At 48.3% G+C, this 21,073-nt stretch overlaps 1 protein-coding gene across 1 annotated transcript in view; it reads left to right on the plus strand.

Annotated features, from left to right (window-relative positions):
• The window catches only part of LOC119466631 (atrophin-1), a 50,713-nt gene that overhangs the window by 11,477 nt on the left and 18,163 nt on the right, over nt 1-21,073 (plus strand). Inside the window, exon 2 of the mRNA XM_037727149.2 lies at nt 19,878-20,070. Within this exon, the coding sequence (XP_037583077.1) occupies nt 19,895-20,070 (176 nt within the window). The 5' untranslated portion in view covers nt 19,878-19,894. The remainder of the gene's footprint in view (nt 1-19,877; nt 20,071-21,073) is intronic.

Consider the following 21,073-nt stretch of genomic DNA (forward strand, 5'->3'; position numbering starts at 1 on the left):
CCGAATTTGTGCACCGTCTTTAATAATATTAGACCACCTAGGCTTTTACTATATATAGTAAAAGCTTTCATGAGTGTGAATACGATCTTAACACAAGACTAAAATTTATTGCACCAAAGGCATGTGGTTTGCCATGCGCCCGCGTGACTGTATAGTTATAGATTTAGAACTTTCTGTGGTCCTAGTAACTGCATACTTGACAATTTTTTTAAAGCGCAAACAAGAGACACGGCACAAAAGGAAGGAAGGGCCTGTCCTGTGTTTGACCGTCCTTTTGTGTCGTGTCTCTTGTTCGCGCTTTAAAAAATTTGTCAAGTATGCAGTTATAGGACCACACAACCACTGACAGCGGCGCGTACAACACTCTTTGATTTGCGACAGGGCGCGCATAAAGAACGCAGTACCCTTCGTGTTCCAGGACTCGTTTCACCGCGGCCGCCAACAGACAGGCGACGCCCATCAATTATAGGCGTTAATCGCCACGAAAGCGCATTGAGCTGCACGCGTAATGACTCGATTAACAAAAGCTGTCGCAGGCAAGCGCCATGTTGGATGTCATTGTAAACTGTGCAAGCTATACGCAAACGTTTGCAAGCGTGCCATGCATTGCAGGAAGAGGAGGAGGAGGAAACACTTAGCTCCGATGAAGTATAAGCGCCCGCTTCCGAGTCTTGTTTATATATAGGTCACGTTGGGGCGGTTACACGGGATATATAGTAAGCTGATTTATGCTGAAGTCGACGCCCTACTGCTACGTCACCACTCCAACCACTCTAAACTAGGCACTGATGCTGCGAACGTACGTCAAGGTACAGTAGTTTCCTGGCTCAAGCGATGACAGTGGAGATTGGCAGAGATATTTAAAAGAAGGAGAAAAGGCGCTTGATTGCTGGTGAATATGGTCATCCCATCCAGCTTCCTTGGTTCCTGTCTTTGCCAGGAGCGCAAGAAATAAAAGAGAAAGTATTAAGATGTGAGGCGCTACAGGGAATACTGAAGGCAAATTCACCTACTAACCGCGGCCACCAAATTTTGCACCATCGTGTTAGTGATGTAACGTTGAGCTAAAATTCGCTAGCAGGACGCAGCCGCGTGGTATAACATTGGCATGTGCCGTACCGCACAGAAACAAACATTTCCTCACGCTGGTCACAGTTCAGCGATAACAACCCAGTAAACAGTTTTTCAGTGAGCGCCGTAGCCTCACAAGACGTTGCCGTATACTGCAGTAGCTTACACCTGTGCACTGAGGGATGGCTTATAGTGCATAGTTGACGTTCCTAACGTGCACCCAGTTTTTCATCACAATGGCGTTTGAGCATTCCTCCCTTATCGGCCATATTGCCCTGGTATGGGTCGATACCGTGACCTCGCGTGCCACGGTCACGAAGTCACTCTGGAGTCGCATATTTCACATCAGTTCTTGAGCAAAGAAGTCCACTCACAGTGAAACTGAGTCACGCATATGATGAACCGGATAATTACAAGTTTCACCATGTCACCGATAACCCGTACTGCCACTTAGGATGAATTTGCCCACTTGCAGGGGGCAGCAAGTGACAAGAGTCACTGAGCAGTTCACACTGGCATTTAGGTGAAGACCTATCATTGCTTACACGTTCGTTCCGTTGTATAAGTTGGGTTCATGTGAAAGAGTACATTGCAATGGAGCTGCTTAGAGCGTAGTCATTGACTCTGGACTGCCTTAATCGTCGAACTTTATAGAGCTCAAACAAAAAACTTGTTAAGCCCAAGGACAATCTGGTAAAGGCATTAGTAGGCTACTTATGATACAAATGATAGAACATGCGTGCAGTGAAATGAAATACGCTTGATAGATAGCCGTTCTGCGCTGCACCAGGCGTGGCATACCGCTCGGAGGCCGTTTGGAAAGGGAGGGGCGCGAGCAAGAGCGATTCGCGATGCGGATAATTTTGACGCAGGCGGTTACAGATGCCTGTTGAACTGGAGCAAGCAGGACGTACTCTGAGTTTATCCTACAGTGGGAACGCGACGCAGACAGGACCCGGGACTGCTGTAGACAGTATGACCGAAAGCCGTCCATCGGACAAAGAGCCCAGCTGAATAGAAACGCCGCCTCGTGCAAAGGAGAAGCGGCGAACAAGAAACCCGGCATCCGTGTACGTGTTCCTTGTTGACAACGAGAATGAAATCCAGGCCAGCGGCTTCTGTGCATAATTTTGCCAGCGCGCCCTTGCGTTCGCCTACCTGGTTGATTGTTACGGCTCGTATATATGCCCACTGTCTAGTGCGCGGGAGTTCCTCTATACGTGTGTGGGTTTTAGTGTGCCTGCGTAGGTGTGTACGTATATACAGGATGGTCCAATAATAAACGGAATGTTTTATCCGATATATCAAACAACGATTACCCCAACAAATGTAAGTAGGACCACAGGGATTGAATGTAGACAAGTTGGAGTATATTTCAAGGGGTCTTAAAGCGAAGTTTTCTTTGAACCTTCCTCCGGTGGTATGTTACACTGAGTATATTTCCGAATAGACCATTTTGGTGACTAGGTGTGTGATACAGAGTTTATGAACATTCTTGGCCAATCCTACAGAATGGGTATACCGTATATGTCATTAGGTAACTGCCCGAATAGACAGGCAGAACAAGAGACAAGGAGTGAAGAAGCCGACAACAGGAAATTTAAAATAGTCGGCTACAGAGAAGTGAAAAAGACGGCAACAGAAGCAGCCGAGTGTGGAGAAGAAAGTGAACAAAAATTGGAGGACGCTTAAGCTTCGCTTTTAATAGTGGAACGCGATAGCATTCAAAGATCCCTCACTGCTTCTCACGCATCCTGACAACTGCAGCTTAAGCAGCCGTAATGGTTACCGGGAAACACTGGCGGCGAACGCTATATGCACGAAGGCGGTCTTTCTGGCAGAAACGCGGCCTCTTGCGTGGGGCGGTCCCGGAGATATTGCACAGCTAGCGCCAAACAAATTGCATAATTTTCAGGATTCCATTTTTGTTTCGTACTTTTAATATTTCAGTCTGAGAAGATTTAACATAAAAGGCATGCGCTGTGGGCGTTTTGTTTCATGTTATTTGTTTGTGGATTGTCATTCTCCAAATTCCGAGGAATAGCTTTGCCAAGAATGCAAGACAAGGTATGAGCAACATTAATTATAGAATGGTGTGGCAATATAACCCGTGTATACCGCATGTCATATAAGAAGGCGTGACATATACATGTACCTTAATATATTCGGAGGTTCTGCGTGGTCGGGGATGATTTTCTCCGCCACCCGCCGACATCGCACTCCGACGCCGGTTACCGTCGCCAGATTTTCTGCGACACGGCGCCCTTAACGCTATCGCATTAAAATGGGACCATATCGTGCAAATGAGCAAGGAGCGCTCAGCTACATACAAGTGAAGGAAAAGTGAAGTGAAGACATTTCAGTAAACATAAAAGAAATTTATTCCCCACAGATTCACACGTATGCGTGGGATCCGTCCTTTGTTATATGCGTGGTCCTCAAGTTCTACCATTGTGGCGCTAAAGAAATTACCTTCGAAATCAGATTGAAATAGATTCCTTCATACTTGCTATGAATATCAATTGATGAAGTTGTTCCTTTTTTTCTTTTTGTCCCAGAGAGAGAGGCTCTTCATTGGGAGGCATAGCTTTTTGCCAGCGTTCATACGCCCCACTGTAATGCTATTCTGCATGGGGATGGGGAAGAGGATTAAACGATTCCGGAGGAGAGCGGAAATAAGGAAAATAAAGATATGTATAAAATGAGCCAGTAAACCTGATAACGATATTTACAGGTGAGAAGATGGGCGAATTCAAGTTTTCCTGGATGATGAAGTGAACCTTCTTTATTAAGCTTTCCGAGAAGGCCAACTTGCGAGAGTTAATGAAATAACAAATCCAGTGCCCGCCGCTGTTCTGAAGGGCAGGGCGTAGCACCTAAGATGTCACGTAATGTTAGTGGAGCGTGAAAAATCATGTACCGTGTCCATTTGGCGCTCAAATAAAGATATCTCGTCGCAGTACGCGGGGAATTCAAGTGATACGTGTCCCACTGTCTCTATACACTGTCACAGTTATCACAGTAGGGATCAGCGGTGCGCCCTATGCGTGAATGCTACGTTCGGTCGAAGGCGATAGTACAATGTCGGGGTCAGCCGATCGCAGGATCTTTGGACGGGGAAACAGCGCGTAAGACAAGGACAATGAAAGATCAACAACACATGCTCCGAGGGACCTTTCATTTTCCTCGTCCTACGCGCTGTTTCCCCGTCCAAATGCAGCAACAACTAGCCCAACGTCGCTCGCTCACGCAGGATCTTCGTAAAGCGGCAGCCTGCAGAGGCGATCTCCTTTTTTCGCGGGCATAAGTTATTGCACTTGTTCGGATAACTTATTGCTGTTATTTGTCCCAATTCTGCACGTGCGTGCGTGTGTGCTTGTCATTCAGCGGCATGGAGCGAAGAACTCGACCAGGCGCGACGAGAAACGTTCTGTTTTCTCGCCGGCACCGTCACTGACATTACGGGAGCCACGCTCACCGAAAACAGGTGCACCTTTGGAACCGGTTAAAGGTCGACCGCTTACAGGCAGGTATGCGTGGTCAGGCCGCGCGGGTTCCACTGTCGTCCTTCGCCGTCGGCGCTCCCCGCTGTACGACGTGCTCGCCGGCCGAGTCGGGTGTCCAGGCACGCCCGCGGCACGCGCGAAGATCGTGCCCATGACGCGGCACGCCCACCACGGAGGCGGCTGCAGCGGCTATATGCGCGAGCGGGCCAAGGGCGATCGCTCGCGCACGTCGCCTACGATCGACACGGCGTTATACATACGCTCGGAAGACCCGACTCGGCGCAGTACTGCAGATTGATGCGCGCTCATGTATAGAGGCCACTTGGACCTCGAGGTGGGAGCGCTGTACCAGTTGGTAGTGGCAGCGGTCGGGCTTCGAGCTCCTGCTCACCGTAGTTGAGCGCATGTCATTCACAAGCTGCGTGTGAAATCTACGAGACTGCAATGCAAATCGGAGATGAAAACTACGGGCAGCCGGCACCAAGCTTTCACTGGGATGCCTTGTACAAGCTTAATGCATCTTCCTTCCAAGGCATTCGATGTTTCTACCTTAAAGCCTGTGTTAGTTAAAGTTAACAAGCTATAGGGGGTGTGGTTATTGTTCGGGTTAAGTCTGGCGGGGGCTGTACATAACTTAAGTTGAAACTAAATTTTCCCACATGAAGACAAGCTTGTTACCTTAACACGCGAACAACATTTCATCGCGATGCAGCTTTGCTCACTGGCACTTAGCAAGATTGTTTTTAGATGTCTCCAAGCCAGCATAACATGTGCGCTATGACTTCATTGGATCGAAAACGCGCGATCACCGTTATCTAATGTACTTATAGATCGCGTGTTGCTTATACACATCCGCAGCAGCAGCCCCCGTATGCCATTATGTCGTCTTGACCACCAGGCATACCCATATGGATCTCTCTCAACTACCCCATACAACAAGGAGACATTTAAAATGTCCACTACAACGTTTATCATAGAGCATAAAGCGTATAGCGGTCTGCAGACGCGGACAAAATAAGTGAGCGTGGCACACCCGGCGCCAGATCACCTGTTGTTGTAAGTTAGTGTGTGTCTCGTTTAAATTTTGTTCTTGTCCTGTAACACACTACGTTTCCTGCTCAAATTACGCTCCAGCGTTGCCAAGTAGCAACATTAGTAATATGCGCATATTGTTCATAAAGCAGCGCGAAATCATATATTAGTCACTTTGAAAACGAATGGTCGGCTATAGCGTATGACTCATCTGCAGCCGTAATTACCGGTTCTGCCCTGAAGAAGGAAGACACTCGCGCTTTAAGTTTGCTGGCCACTCTGGCACGCACCCAAGCGGATGCAAACACCAACTAAATGGACTGAGCGTATGTGTTATGCGCAGCTGCGAGATGCCATAGCAAACAGCGTGCATGGGTCATGGCGCTTGGCACGCTGTTTCTTTAGGCTCGTTAGTGTCTGTTGCGGGGAGTGCCGTTGGTGCCAGTACGGAGATGTGCACCAGTACTTCTAGTTGACGACGAACAGCTTCCCAAAAAAACACACACTGTGAAACTAAGCTTGAGATGTGCATAATAGATTCTTCTCGCGTGCCTTGGCAGTTATGCATCGCCAAGATTACAAACTGGATTTCTATTTACCATCTAGCCTCGCGCGCAGGGAAACCTTCGTCGTTGCAGATATGGCTGTACAGATTAGGAAGAGAGAAACGCGGGCGATACATTCGGTACACATTCTTTTTTTAAACGTAACCATGCGTCTTCCTACGCCAAAAGGAAGCCCTTATTTACACAGGGCGCCTATACTGTCATTTCTTGATCGCGCAACGAAGAAACTCCCAATCAAAGACTCGCTGCAGTCGATCCTGACCGTCTGTGTTGGCGGCATTCGGAGAATGCAGTGTGCCGCAGCTTGCCACACATTACGACCCCTTAGGTGCACGTGGAATGTGCGTACAGAGGGCAACGCACGCGCTTACTGCCCTGCTGTCTTAGCACACAACTCCTGCGAGAAATTGTAATACTTTGTTTTTGTTTTCGGACATACGTTTCAGCCATTGTGTCTTCTCTTGCATGGCGCTCACACAACGTGCTATCTGGACCAGCCCGGTGCAGCATTGCACACCTATTCGGATTTCAGACCCAGTGTGCGATTTTCGCATGCCGTGTGGACTTTACAGGCGTGATCGTGCATGTCTTTATCATATTCGTATCCTCATCATCATCATCAGCCTATATTTATGTCCACTGTAGGGCGAAGGCCTCTCCCTGCGATCTCCAATTACCCCTGTCTTGTGCTAGCTGATATTCGTATAAACGTTACCCATACAAAGTACTACTTCTTGCGTAACATTAAGAGGGTAGAATCGGCACAGTCCACTGCGTGCACTGTACGAGACGCCATGTCACAATTAATCTGCAATTGCAATCTATGTGCACTCCAAGGGATCGTCCTAATGACAGCACTAAACGTACCTCAGGGTTCACACCTTGAGCTGCAATACGTACTTGGACTGCGGACTAGCGCCGCTTGTGTGTCCCACGCTACGAAGGCGCTCGTAACTTTTCGGAGAGACACTGGTCTCAACGAGGTACTTTGAAATTGTACGTTAAGTGTACTTGTTAAGTGTCGTATGTACTGCGTGTATCATTTGATTCATAATCGCAATAATCTGGGGTACCAAGCTAAGCGTGCCGCCAGGCAAACCTCTCCAGTTTTCATTACAAAATATCTATCTATCTATCTATCTATCTATCTATCTATCTATCTATCTATCTATCTATCTATCTATCTATCTATCTATCTATCTATCTATCTATCTACATACACACATACATACATACACACACATACATATATACACACACACATACATATATACACACACATACATATATACACACACACATACATATATACATACACACATACATATATACATACATATATATATACATACAATACATACGCACGCACGCTAAGCGAGACTGCATGCGTCACGCAGCTGACACCCTGCAAAAGCGAATAGTCCCATGTGACTGTGTAACGCATACTTCTACCACCTGAACCCCAATTCTGTGTGAGGTCGTTTTAATAACAGTCATATTTTAAATCCCAAACAGACCTTCGCATAATGTCTTTCTTCAATGGGACGGTCATCAAAAAATGCCACTGAACAACAATACTACAAAAAGAAAAGAAAACTCCTCTCCGACTGGTGTTTCAAGTCATGACTACGTTTTAACACTGCACTATGTCAGAGCTTTTCTTTGTTTTTTTTTTTCTTTTTTCTTTTTTTCTACTTGGCTTTTATTTCAGCGAAGGTAACACTGTATGCGAACATTAAACAGGCAATAGCCAATTTGTCCCGCTTCAATGCCGAGAAAGTACTACGTGTGTAATAGAGAGAAAAAACGTACGCCGCCCTTTTACGGGCTAAATGATTGCTTTCTGCATAACGCCAAAGCTAATCATTCGATCACAAGTTAGCGCTTACACTGCCTAAAGGGCGCAGAAGTGTTCCGGAGTTACATTAAGTATGAGGGCAGCGCTCAACAAACAAACAGTGACAAAACGTGAAAGAACGCGAAGCCTAAGAGCGAATTGGGGCACCCACGGACTCGTAGGCGAAGCTATTTGAGAAAATGTCGTCCGGCAATTTACGCCTCAAGGGGCCCGCACCGAGCCCGTACGCGGGTAGTGGAAGACGCCCACTGCGAAAATTGCGTCATTACATCTCCTACCGTGCGGTGAACCGCAAATGTATGCGTTACACCGGCCACCCGCCTGAAAAAAAAAATACTTTGCTATTTACTCGGGCGGCTGGTTACTGGGCGACGCCCGGACGGTTTCCAGAACACAAACTATACGGATCAGCGAACATGGATTAAACGCCGCTCTATCTCTAAATACTCTAAATACCCACTTTTCATAACAGAAAATGGGCTCATATTGTTACAAACTGACGTATTTAAGCGTACGCGTCGCTCTGTCACCCTTAACCGCGATAACTGCAACTACGACGGTGATCATCTTTACGCTTCAGATAACTCGCCGGCTGTTTTCGTCCCGGTAAGCTTACCAGCAAAATGGCCGCAAGGAAGCCAATTGTTTAATAAAATGTTCCGAATTGTAAACAGTGGCCCTCGAATTGGGCAGCTTTAACTGAGATGAAAATGCAAAAGCCTGGACAGACACTATTCACCGGTTTGCTTGTCTTTGATGCTGTTGTTATACCCTCCTCAATACCCCAAAAAATCATATAGTGACATAATGCGGTTCGCATTGTCAACTGGTCTTTTACGAAGCTGGAAATCTATCTGTTTGATCAGGTGGCACAGGTACATGCTTGCAGCGGCACCTCCATATATGCGTGGACCATTTCTTCAGTTTGTTCCGATAAAAACTTACTTTATTCGCCTAAACGCATAGATACATGTTTGACATCACCTGGCGGTTCGTTAACATTACTTTCGATCCTGGGTTGCCGCCTCACGTGGCAGAATTTTAGAATGAACTATACATTTATTTTTCGTCGCCGGTGATGACGCAGCGGTCACAACACTGAAGACGCAACGTCTCACGCAATATATGCATTTCTCAAAAATCGGTGGCAAAAAAAAAATAATGATTAAACGCTTCATATATAGTGCCGTGCTTTACGCACCTTGATTTTTTATGTTATCGTTTCCAGTCTAATATTGACAAGGATGAAAACCGATTCCCTCGAGTATGTACAGCAGGAACGCACGGGCCGGCGCGCGCGCGTTTGTTCGTGTGAGTTAATTTATTCCTGTATGCATACACGTAGCCCGCAGCGCTGGTATTACAATCTGCGTCCCACCTGAGCGATTCTGTCCCTGAAAAGAATCAAACTGCCTCGGTGCCTGTACTACGTCATCACCAGCATTAGTCTACCGAGCTGTTGTGCGCCGCCTCAATGAAGACGGTAACTTGACGTGGACACATCCACACCACTAAACTTCGGTCACCTCAGCGTACAATAGGTCTAACGTGACACATATGCAGTCAGCCATATGTACGCGTGGCACGGATCGGTACACCGTCCACTTGTATTCTGCTGCGCAATATTCCGAGAAGCGTCGAGCGGCCCTCGGGAAAACAGTATGCGTGGATTGGCCTTGAAAGGTTCTCATGTATCTCGTTGTCCGCTCTCCGCTCGCCCGTTTTCGACGCCGGCGTTGCAGACAAAAAGGAATCCGAGAGAACGAGGATCGAATTGACCCAGAATGTAGGCGCCGGCTCTTCCCAGAGGATCATGCATAAACTGCGCGAAGAGTGCAAGACCTGAGCCCGCTTGGCCTTGCTGCCTCCATGAAAGAAAAAAAAAAAAAAAGAAAAGAGGAGATAGGGGGAGAGGGGGCAGTGAAGCTACAAAGAAACAGTCAGAAATATAGCGACATACGTAGTGGCCTTTGTCTTACCGTTTCCATCCTCGCGTCTCACGCTTGCCTTGTTTCTCACGAGGGCATCCATGTACGCGTGCGCAGCGACCCGGAAAAATACAGCATCGCGCGCCATCGTTATATCCGGCCCGCTTCCGCCGAGCGATTCACGGGTGCGCACTTGAAGCACGCCCTGAGCCACGGGGCGCCCAGTTCTTCGAGACCTCTCATAGCGAGGGCCCGTGTTTCCATACTGGCAGCGTGTGTATACCGCCCTTTCCGCCGTAGAAGCGAACCCATTACGAATCATTTGCCGCAGTGCCCAGCGGGTTTCATATGCAAGAGAATGTGATAGCTTTGGTACCTACACAGATCTAAATCTAGCATTCCTGTATTCAGAGCTTTTGATGACAGCTGCATGTAGAGTGGGTAAGCAGGTATCGGAGGACCTAAGGTGCGAACATGCCAACGTTCTCGCGTGGAGGCAAGTATTACATGTTGTAGATGAATATAGTAATGGCGCGTGAGGCAGGACCAAGAAGAGGGCAGGACAAATGTGTACAAGCGCCATCCCTTCATCATTTACCATTCGCCTTTACTCTATTTATCGACAACACGTACCAGCCAGTCCAAGTCAGCACTCTTTTGCGAGAATGGCCACGTCAACCTGTCAATTATCGGGCATCGCATTACAATGTCCGATCAAACGCCGACCACGCAATTTCTTTAGGACGCCGATCATTGTCATTACACCCGGCTTGCAGCCGAACCAAGAGCGACAGCTCTACCGCATCGGGCGCAGCTACTGCTCGTACAAGGTCCGCACGAAGGCGCGATTCAAGCGCGGCGATGATGCGTGCCTAAGCATAGGCAAAACGGTGACTAATTGTGCACCACAGAGCTTCGACAACAAGCGTACACACCTAAATACTTGGCAACTCAATGACATTACACGCAGAACCCCAGTATCCGCGCAAGTGCCAGTAAAACGCTCGTTGGCACGTTCATGCGTTGGAAGTGGGATGAGGCTTCAGCGTTGCGTGAAGTGATGCGGTGCTGCGAAAGCACCGCACGTGCGCTCTTGACTTCGACAGAACTTAAAAGCTCGAAACAGGTTTGACGTGTCCGACCGTTCATCTATGTGTCTATAGTTTCCGTTACGCTGATTACAACCGTTGTCAAGCTGTTGTCAGGCCACCTTCTCGTCCTCAGCTGCAAGCTCGTCGTATAAAGCGAACGAAGACAAAGCTTTCCCCATTATACCACCACTGGTATTCGAGCCAATGCTACTCTAGCAACGCCCAGTTGGGGAGCTGGACGCGCTAACCACCGCCTGATTGCACAGCTGTCACGCTTGGAGTTTGTGCGGGGTTTCACCTCCTATGCAGACTGCAAGCGTTGTGACGTCTGCGCATGTATTTCAAGCCACCAACATGCAATAGTGTAACAGCCGAGGGCAGCGTTGCTTGCACCGCCACTAAGTAGTCTGTCTGTCGCAGTAAATGGTTTTTCAGGCCGGAAAAACTGCTGAAGTATGCTGATACTTTCTTTTTTCTTTTTGTCGTTGCTGACTAGGGAGTGCTATGTAGACGTTTCGCTGGACACAATTCAAATTGGTAGACCGCCGATAGGCGGCTGCTCACAACACGCTCACCAACATACACAAACTCTCGAGACTATTGTTGCTGCCTGCAGGACGCGATGCACAAAGCCCAGGTCATGCGACCCTTCACCTATATGAACAATTAGGTGCCCTAGCGTCTCTGTCCGGAGCTTCTGCCGTCCATGCAAAGGTGGTCGGTCCACGAACCCTCAAGCAGCGCCGACTAGCGCAGCTGTCGATGAAAGCCGAAAGGAAGCCTAGCCGAGAAAGAAAGCAACCAAAGGTTTGACACGAACAAGGTTGGGGCGCGACGGGAAAGATCATCCGCACAGAAGGCCTAGCCAAAAAAAAAAAAGAAAAAAGAAAATAGGGCAGGAACCTTGCAAAGGTCTGCTGGGCCTAGGCGTGCGCGGAGCCAAAGAGGCGGTCAAGTCGAACTGAAAAGAGAACCGGAACAAGAAGCGACGGTGGAACGCGTAGCCGTCTCATTGTCACCAGGAACCACGGGCCTAACAAAGAAGGTCGCGCTGCTTTGTCTTCGAGCCTCGCCGGGCAGGCGACGAGAGCGCGTCTTACAAAACGCTACGGTGAACGAACGAACGAGTGGAACTACCCGGCACGCGAGACGACACTCGGGAGCGCTTCGAGGCGAGCCGACAGTGTGCGTTGCTTTGCCTGCGCGGCACTTCTCGAGACTTACTGTGGCCAGCTCAGTCGCGCTCTGCGGGCCACCACGTCATGCCTCCTGCACGCAGTGACGGGGATGTGGTCGTTGGAACGTTTCGTCGAAATGTGACCCCGAGACATGTGCACGTTTGGTCCCGCGTCGCCCCGGAGTGCATCTGGAATGTTTCGTCTTGAAGACCAGTGGCTAGCTTCGACCATTTCTGGAATGTGAATCGGGTGAAAGGTGAAGAATCCTAGGATTTGCTGCTATAGGGCACCACGCGATTTATGTGTCCTTGGCTCCGTCATTCTCAGGCAAACCGCGACCGCATCGTTCTAAAGACCAGTGCGCCTGCTTCAAGCTTGCTACACGGATCTCCTCCGGTAGACCAGTGACCGGCTTCGAGCGTGTGGACCATAGACTGAACGAAAAGTGATTCGGGCGATCGGTGCTTCTTGGGTTTTTCTTGCGTAGGTTACCGCAAGATTTGTGCTCTTCAGAATCCGTCGTCCAGAAAACCATCAAAAAAGCCCTTTGTTGAATCCAGAAATAGAGCAACCTTGAAGCTCGCGTGATCGCGGACCCAGAGAGACGAGGAAATGACGGGAACCTTCAAACCTTGAAGATGCGAGTTCGCAAGCACTGTTGACTGACGAGAGTGTTTCGTGCAAGGGTTGCTCCAGACGGCGAAGACCATCAGTGTTGAGTGAAAAGAAACAAAATTGAACTTTCCTTGTTAAGCGCTATGCTCGCGCTTCGAGAATACGGCGGTGACGAAGCCTACGCTCGAGTATTTCGATATGTGCTCTAAAAAAGCTTGAAAATTGGGACGTCAGGAGCCTTACCTCTGAAAGTCGCCCTCTCTTGCCTTTGCAATTCCCGCCGTCATATTACAAATACGGTGTTCGAGGACGAACTACTCAGACAATGCATTGATCTGCAAATGGTTCATCAGAGCCCAACAGCCAGTAACAAGTTACCATCGTCTGCCCATGACCAGTGAGAGGTCCACGCCGGGCGCACATTGACTGCCAACAACCGGGGATGTTCCACTTTCATTTTATGAATGTAGCCTCCAGGTAGCGCAGCGGCGGTTAAAGACGCATATATACAGTGTTCCCGCTGGAATACGAATGAACCGAAAAGCCGCCAAGCGACCGAGAACGAGTCGACGATCGTAATACCTTTCTGGAATCACTGCACTATATAGAGAAACACAGGAAGTGCCCGCGGAGAGAGGAAGAAATGCCTTCGAAGCAGTGGTTTCCTGATAGCTGCTCCGACGAAGACGGTTTCTACGCTGACTCCGTGACCTCCCAGAGCGCGTGGGGAAGGTCCAGATTTCACTGTGAGTTCTTGCCTTGGCACTTCTTTCTTTCTTTCTCTCTTCCTTTCTTTCTTTCTTCGTTCTTTCTTTTCACGCCATTCGAGCGCTGTGGCCGACAAAGCTGCGGGCACCCCACTGCCAGCGTAGCCACTAATGGCGATCTGCTGGGCGCGTTCCCCCCGGAAAAAGGGACACACACAAGTGACCGCGAGCGCGCGTGCGTGCGTGTGGCAAACGCGCCGGCGACGGCGTGCTTCTATTCTTTCTTTCTGCGAACACTTCGAGACCTTCGCGGAGGCGCGAGTGTGACGACGCGCGCGAGCCCGCCTCGAGAATCGTGCGAGCGTGAGAAAAAGTTGGCGGAGCGCACAGAACTCGCGTGGTCGGGGTCTCGATCTTAGCCACCACTTTGTGTTCTTCCGCAAGAAAAATCGCCATCTTCGTTGGAGGCAGAACAAATGGCACTTGGAGCTCGAAAGGCAACCTGTCATTTAAGTGCGTGGTTTTTTTTTTTGGAATGTTTAAGGTTTTCCAGCGCCTCTATGTCTCCGATAGCATCCGCTGATGCGAAACCTAGAGCCGGCGTAACCTGATCAACAGTGAAATTCAACAATGTGTGTATGTCTAACCTAGTTGGCTTGGATGACCTAATGAAGCCAATAGAATAACATGAATAATAATGTGAAGAACAGCAAATTGATCCTCTCGGTACGTCTTATTCTTCTTACGCATGCTGGGACATGACTGAAAATTTAAACACTAGAAATAGAGTTAGGTTGATCTCTGTCAGTAGATTACGGTTCCACAACAAAAAAGCCACCCTTACCATGAGAAAAGGTTTGATAATCAAGAAAAGACGCAAAAGCGAAAGACGAGTGACGAAGAGGCCTTGAAGTTCCCGCACCAACTCGACGTGACATCATGGATTTTGACAGCGTCTCCTGGTTTATAATCAGTTCATTGTTTTTCACTAAAGATAGAATAAATTGTATTCTAAATGAACCAGCAAGTTTCATCAACGTAAACTGAGCCACAACAGCCCAAATATGCAAAAAAATGCATTGAAATGACGTCACAACGTGACGTCACATTGACGTTACTGTGCTGGCGTTATGGCGCTAAATTCGATAAAGGGACTTTGACCTTCATTCTCTCTTCAGAGGATCAAAGCACAAACGTGAAATTAACCGAGAGAACGGTTTGACCAATGCTTAATTTGTCATAAAAGATTTCGCATTTCTCTTTGGTGTCCCTCTTAAGACGCATTACGGGGACAGAAAGAATAGAACGAGCGCAAGAGCTGACTCAGTCTAGGCGAGCCAAGGGCGGTGCAGTGCGCAACGCGGAGGTCAAGCGTGGGCAGTCGTTGCTAATAGCAGGTTCGAGTGATTCATACATCGTTCTATAACTCGGTTTGCAGTGACGCGGGGCCTTCTCGGTATCGGAGCTAGAAAAAGCATGCCACAGAGGAACATTCAGCTGCTCCTAAGGCAATCGGAAGAGCCACGCTATCGGAATGCTGTCGAATCTCGGTGACCTTCACAGCTCCAAGGTATGCCTCCGAGCGCTAAGCGCGGGGCTCTGATTGACGAAAGTGTTCTAAGCGATGGATTTTGGCCAGCCAAATGTAAACCGCACCGCGAGAGGGCTCTAGAGCGCTCGTAAGTGACCAGTCGAATGGGCCGTAAGCGGTACTATAGTCACCAGAAAGAGCGAGCCGAGAGATCCGAGGTCCGATAAGTTCGTTTGCAAAATCGTGCGCTCCGAATTGTGGCTCCACAGCGGAATCAGCGAGAAGTATCTATATATGCTTTTCTTCGTGCGAGATAAAGTTGAGGTGACACCCGTCCAATAACTTAGGCCATCCACGTTGTGTCACATGTTTGTCTTCAGCGAGTATGTCAACAAGCCAATCAGCGTGGCGCAGTATGTCCGACACACTCTGAAGCTGCCGGACTCGGATAACTACGCCTCGGGCTGACTGATTGATTCGTGAGGTTTAGCATCTCATACCAACATTTGGCACCCATCGAAATGCGATCGCCGCGGCTAGCAATCAAACCCACCACCTCGCGATTAGCATCAGAATGCCACAGGCACTGAGCAACCACTTCCGGTATGACTCTGCTGTAAGAGTTGTTTCAGAATGAAGTGTTTCTGGCGATTTGCCTGCAGCAGCGCAGGCTGCTATGAGTATCGAGCACACTGGTTGAGTCAGATGTTTCTGCTTTTTCCCCAACAATAATAATCTGTCACGCTCTCCTTTTGCGCGCAATCAGCGCTGTTTACTAACTGGCTGACGACTACTCTAGCCTATGGCGTCAGCAGTTTGATTGGTAGACGCACGGGCTGACGCGCGAACAGTTCTGCAAATCTGGGCACTTATTGGTGATGGGACCGGCTTTCGCGATGCTCCAACAAGTTATTGAGATAGAGCACAGTGGAAGCTATATCGTGACGCAAATGTCACGTGCGGCGGCACTACGCGTCGGATAGCGTCTTACACGCTTTTCTGTCACGCCTCAGATATGCAAGGACGCGGGCGCCGCCAACCGCGGCAGACGGTGTCCTAAGTAAACTGGCCCTACGAAGGTGACGTCACTAAAGGCCGTGTGCAACACGTTGCGCCGACTGCAGTGTGATGCTGTAAACGCACCTTGTCGCACGAGCGACCATTTCTCGCGTCACGACCCGCTCGCGCTTCGACACGCCGGCGAGTTTTGACGCGAAAAAGCTGACTCCAACTTTTTCGTCTCTTGTTGCTTGTCGCCGGTGTCGCTTTGGCAATGAAAAAGCGCTACGGCGTGCTTGCATTTCTTGCAGGCAGCTGGCTAAAGGTAAATGTATACGCACATCCATTTAAAAACAAATTTTCAATTCTGAGGTTTTTACGTGCCAAGACCACGATCTCATTATGAGGCAAGTCCTTTGGGAGTCCCCTAAGGACACGGGCGTTTTATTGCGATAGCAATTATATGGACACTCCAAGCGGATTTTTGCCGTCGGCGTCGCCGTCGCCGTGAGGTTTTTTTTAATTTCGTCCCCATCGAAATGTGGCCGCCGCGGCCAGGATAGGAACCGCGACCTCGAGCTCAACAGCGCAATGCCGCAGCGGCTAAGCTTCCGCGGCGGGTAGGACATCCCTTCTGTCAGTTCACACATAGAGACAGATTATGCAGAAATGAAAATAGGGAGGATTTGGGCTCTTCCCAGCTACATCCAACGTGCAGCCGATGAAACGCGACCTGAGAAACAAGAAAACTAGGAATATTTGATTTCTGAACCAACCTACAGGTTACTGCAGAAGCTGTGGCCGCTGACTGCCTCAAAAACAAAGTAGCCATCAATTGGTTTTCAATTACATGGCATTGAAATGCGTATTACCCGTGGAAGAATACATTTCGATGCATCACCATCGATAAGTGACAAAATTTTCAACGTACTGCGCGAAACAATCACCGTGAGGTGCGGAACGGAGAGACACGATAGGAAAGAGCGCAGTTTGCAACCTATAACGCAACCTAGCGGTGATTGTTTCGCGCAGTACGTTAATAATGTCAGAATGAGCATCTGTAGCGGTATAGTACAAGATGGATGTACGTGTACGTTGCCTCAATATGCGTGTCCTGCGGTTTGTTGAGCCATGGCGGGCGATAACGTATTTTCCGTGAAAGGGATGTCTGCGGAAGACCTCGAGAAAAAAAAATATTTCTCTGGTGGCTTGAATTTAACCGCGCAATTAAGATGTCTATTCGAGTGACGTGTACGCGAGGTGACTTTTATTTTATAATGATAATTATATTCGGGTTCGGACGCCGGTTGCAGTGCTGATACCGATTTTATACCAACCACACCGCAGCATGCCGGCCTTCGGGTTTCTGCTTTGTTCCGTTCCTCGTTCCATTCCGTTCTGTTCTGTTCCGTTCAGTTCCATTCCGTTCCGTTCTGTTCTGACCTGTTCTGTTATGCAGGGGCTGCTGTGGAGAGACTGAGCTAAAGAGCATCTTGGATGCTCCATTTCTCTATGTCATGCAGCAAAGTAATAATAATTTCATTTCATTTATTTCTGAAAGTGCCTAATAACATCTCTGCGCCTTAGTATTGCTGCACTTTGCACTTGTGTTACACAACGAACAGAAAGTAGAAATACAAAATAATAATAATACTGAATAAATAAATTGAATTAAACAAATAACGATAACGACATCCTAACGGAGAGTTCACTGACGTCTGTCAATGCCGCTACCCGAACAATATATATATATACTTTGTGGCCCTTATACGTTCGTGCAAACGTCTTTCACGCGCTACATAGATTGTAGATCCAAACACACACCGTTGCGAAATTTTCCTTAGCAGCTTCTCTGCAAAATAGCCCGCACGAGCGCTAGCTCGAAACTGCGGCGAACGTAGTGCGTCATCCTGCGCCGATTGGTCACACGCGCGCGAGCACCGAATCACTGCCACACCGCGCACGTAGGCCTTAACGCGCCGCGACCGCCTCTGCTCGGCCGCGGTGCTTCGCCGCTACACGCGCCTTCATTGCGGAAGAGTCGCCCGCGCGGGCTTTAGCGCGAAACAAAAAGCCGCGTCGCACGGAAGTCGCGAACTTTCTTCTTCTTTCTCCAATGTGCCGCACGACTTTGGTCGGGGGATTCGCGTGACGGCGATAAATAAGGAGAAAAATAAAAGCGAAGCGACGAGAAAGTTGCGACGAAAGCATCTGAGCACGCGTTTGAAGCGAAGCCGCTCTCGTAACTGCCGCGTAAGCGCTCACGTGTTCGCACCTGTCCTAGGCGGTACTGCTGGGCTATCGAGGGAGCCGCTGGTAATAGTTCGCGTCCGCCGACGTATCGACTATTCTTGTGCATGGGTGATACGACAAAAAAAGGAGAAAAGAAAAGGCTTGGCAGCGAGCTCGCTTCGGATAATGGCAGCGCCACTTTCGTTTATTTTCTTTTATTTTCGCTATATATTTAGGTGTTGACAGCAGGTGCAGAGTCGCTCCCGTACTACCACTGCGTGATTACGTCCACGAATGCGGACATGTCTGAATCGCTTTGTCGTGAGCCAAAGTACTCTCTCGCGCCTAATCGTTGAGCGCATTACCGCAATACAGAACATCATGCGCTGCGCGCACGTCATCTTGACGCGTCTAGCTTGTGCCGGGATGCCTGTCTGTATACGTATATACGGGGTGCCCCAACTGTCATGCACCAAAATTTAAAAAATATGCAAATGCCACGTAGCTGGACAGAACCAAGGTGATGTTGTTTGCCGCAGCTTGGAGATACTCAGATTGCTTAATTGCATTCCGACTAATTACATAATTAGTGTTAATTAATCAACTAATCAAATATTAGAAATCCACGAAAAGTGTCAATGCGAAAATTATAGAGCAACATGAAAGACTCCCGATGCAGCTTTCTGTTGCTCAAAATGGGCTACATAAATGTGTTTTTCCGAGCGTGAAAGAAGCCCGCGAATACATGCAAAATTACCGCGCGACTGGCCGCTCGAGGCACTTAGCGTGTACGTCGCGGGTTTCTTTCACGCTCGGAAAAACACATTTATGTAGCCCATTTTGAGCAACAGAAAGCTGCATCGGGAGTCTTTCATGTTGCTCTATAATTTTCGCATTGACACTTTTCATGGATTTCTAATATGAGAAGTTCATTAATTAACCAAGACTAATTATGTAATTAGGGGGAATACAAAAAACAATCTGAGTATCTCCAAGCGGCAGCAAACAACATTATTTTTGTTCTCTCCAGCTACGTGGCATTTGCATATTTTTAAATCTCGGTGCATAATAGTTGGAACACACTGTATATTTCACTTGTGTATCGATTTTATGCCACAACAGGTAGAGTGTGCTCTTTGCTAAATGGCCCATATAATTTTATTCAGTTATGTGATGTCTCTTGAACGCCGGATTTCAAACATTTTTGCCTCTCGGTGAAAAAAAAAGAAAAAAAATCTTTATAATTCTGCCTTTTTTGTATTTAAGTTGATATCGCTATGGTGTGTGACAATTCTTATGGCTTATTTAGATCTGTAACATAATGATACGATGTGACCGTTGCTGCTCGAGTGAACAAAATATTTGGGTCAGGGACCTAGTCAGGTGCAGACAAGCACCTTTATAGTCAGCAGTTTCCCTTGTTCCTTCTTTGTCACATCTTGTTTTTTTTTTTTTTTTTTTGTGTTCTCAATGAGAGTGAAACGAGCAAGAGTGCCCAACAGGCAAAGTGAAACTGCACTCAACTTAATCTAACTTCATTGTCGTGTATGTGTTTGATCGCAGGTGACCCTGGCCCTGGGATGTTGTCTGAGCCGCGGCGTTCGCAGCAGCAGCAGCAGCAGCAGCAGCAGCAGCGCTCATCGCATGAGGACGGTCACCAGTCCTCGTCCAATGGACGCCGCCAGCCCAACGGAGCAGTTCTGAGCAACGGACACCATCAGGCCGCCTGGCAGAACAGCTACAACAGGCCACCCAGGTATTGCACACCTTCTAAGTGTACTGAACCGGTACACCGGTAGCAATCCATGGCGTTGCGCTGATAAGCACGAGGTCGCGGGATCGAATCCCGGCCGCGGCGGCCGCATTTCTGTGTGGGCGAAATGCAAAAACGCCCGTGTCCTGTGCATTGGGGGCACGTTAAAGATCCCCTGGTGTTCAAAATTGATCCGGAGTCACCCACTACGGCGTGCCTTATAATGAAATCGCGGTTTTGGCACGTAAGACCCCAGAATTCAATTCAACACCGGCAGCAATTTCCAGTGTGCGTGTATGACACGTCATGATAAAGGTCGTTCGCTATGCACGGTAGCTACAGAGGTGAAGAAAACGGCTGCCCAGGTGCAACGCATTTACATTGTCGTTATTAGCTGCGACAAAGTGGCAAGTGTTACTGCTGTGGAGACCGCCATGCCGAGATCACAGCTGAAGACAAAGCAAAAAATTAAGGTCTGGCCGAGAACACTGTCATACGCGAAGAACTCAAGAACACGTTGCGAATAAGGGTCGTAAGCACTTGCAGAAAGCCCACGACCGTTATTTGAGGTGTATCACGGGTATCAACCAAAATTAACAGCATGGCTGTTACTGTTGGTCAATATATATATATATATATATATATATATATATATATATATATATATATATATATGCACGACGAGACAACGCTGACCGAACGTATGACGTCGGCTGTCGAATATTGCAGATCCAGCAGCATTGTCTCGATAACATGTACTGCCACATGTCAATTTACAATCGACACTTGTTAGAGCTACCGGTGAGATGGCTCATTATTGCCAGTCACGCTGCCTGCTAGAGCGAACCACTGCTCTTGCATGAAAATGTATTCTTATTGGCAGCACTGGACGTGCATTGGACCATGATATTCCACTATAGTAACAATGTTGGCCCGACGAAAGAAAAAGGGGCATGATGGGCAACGATGACGACAAAAGGAAGACGCAAAACGCACAACAGGCGAG

This window comes from Dermacentor silvarum, chromosome 10 (genome assembly GCF_013339745.2).
Source record: "Dermacentor silvarum isolate Dsil-2018 chromosome 10, BIME_Dsil_1.4, whole genome shotgun sequence".
Taxonomy (NCBI): Eukaryota; Metazoa; Arthropoda; class Arachnida; order Ixodida; family Ixodidae; genus Dermacentor; species Dermacentor silvarum.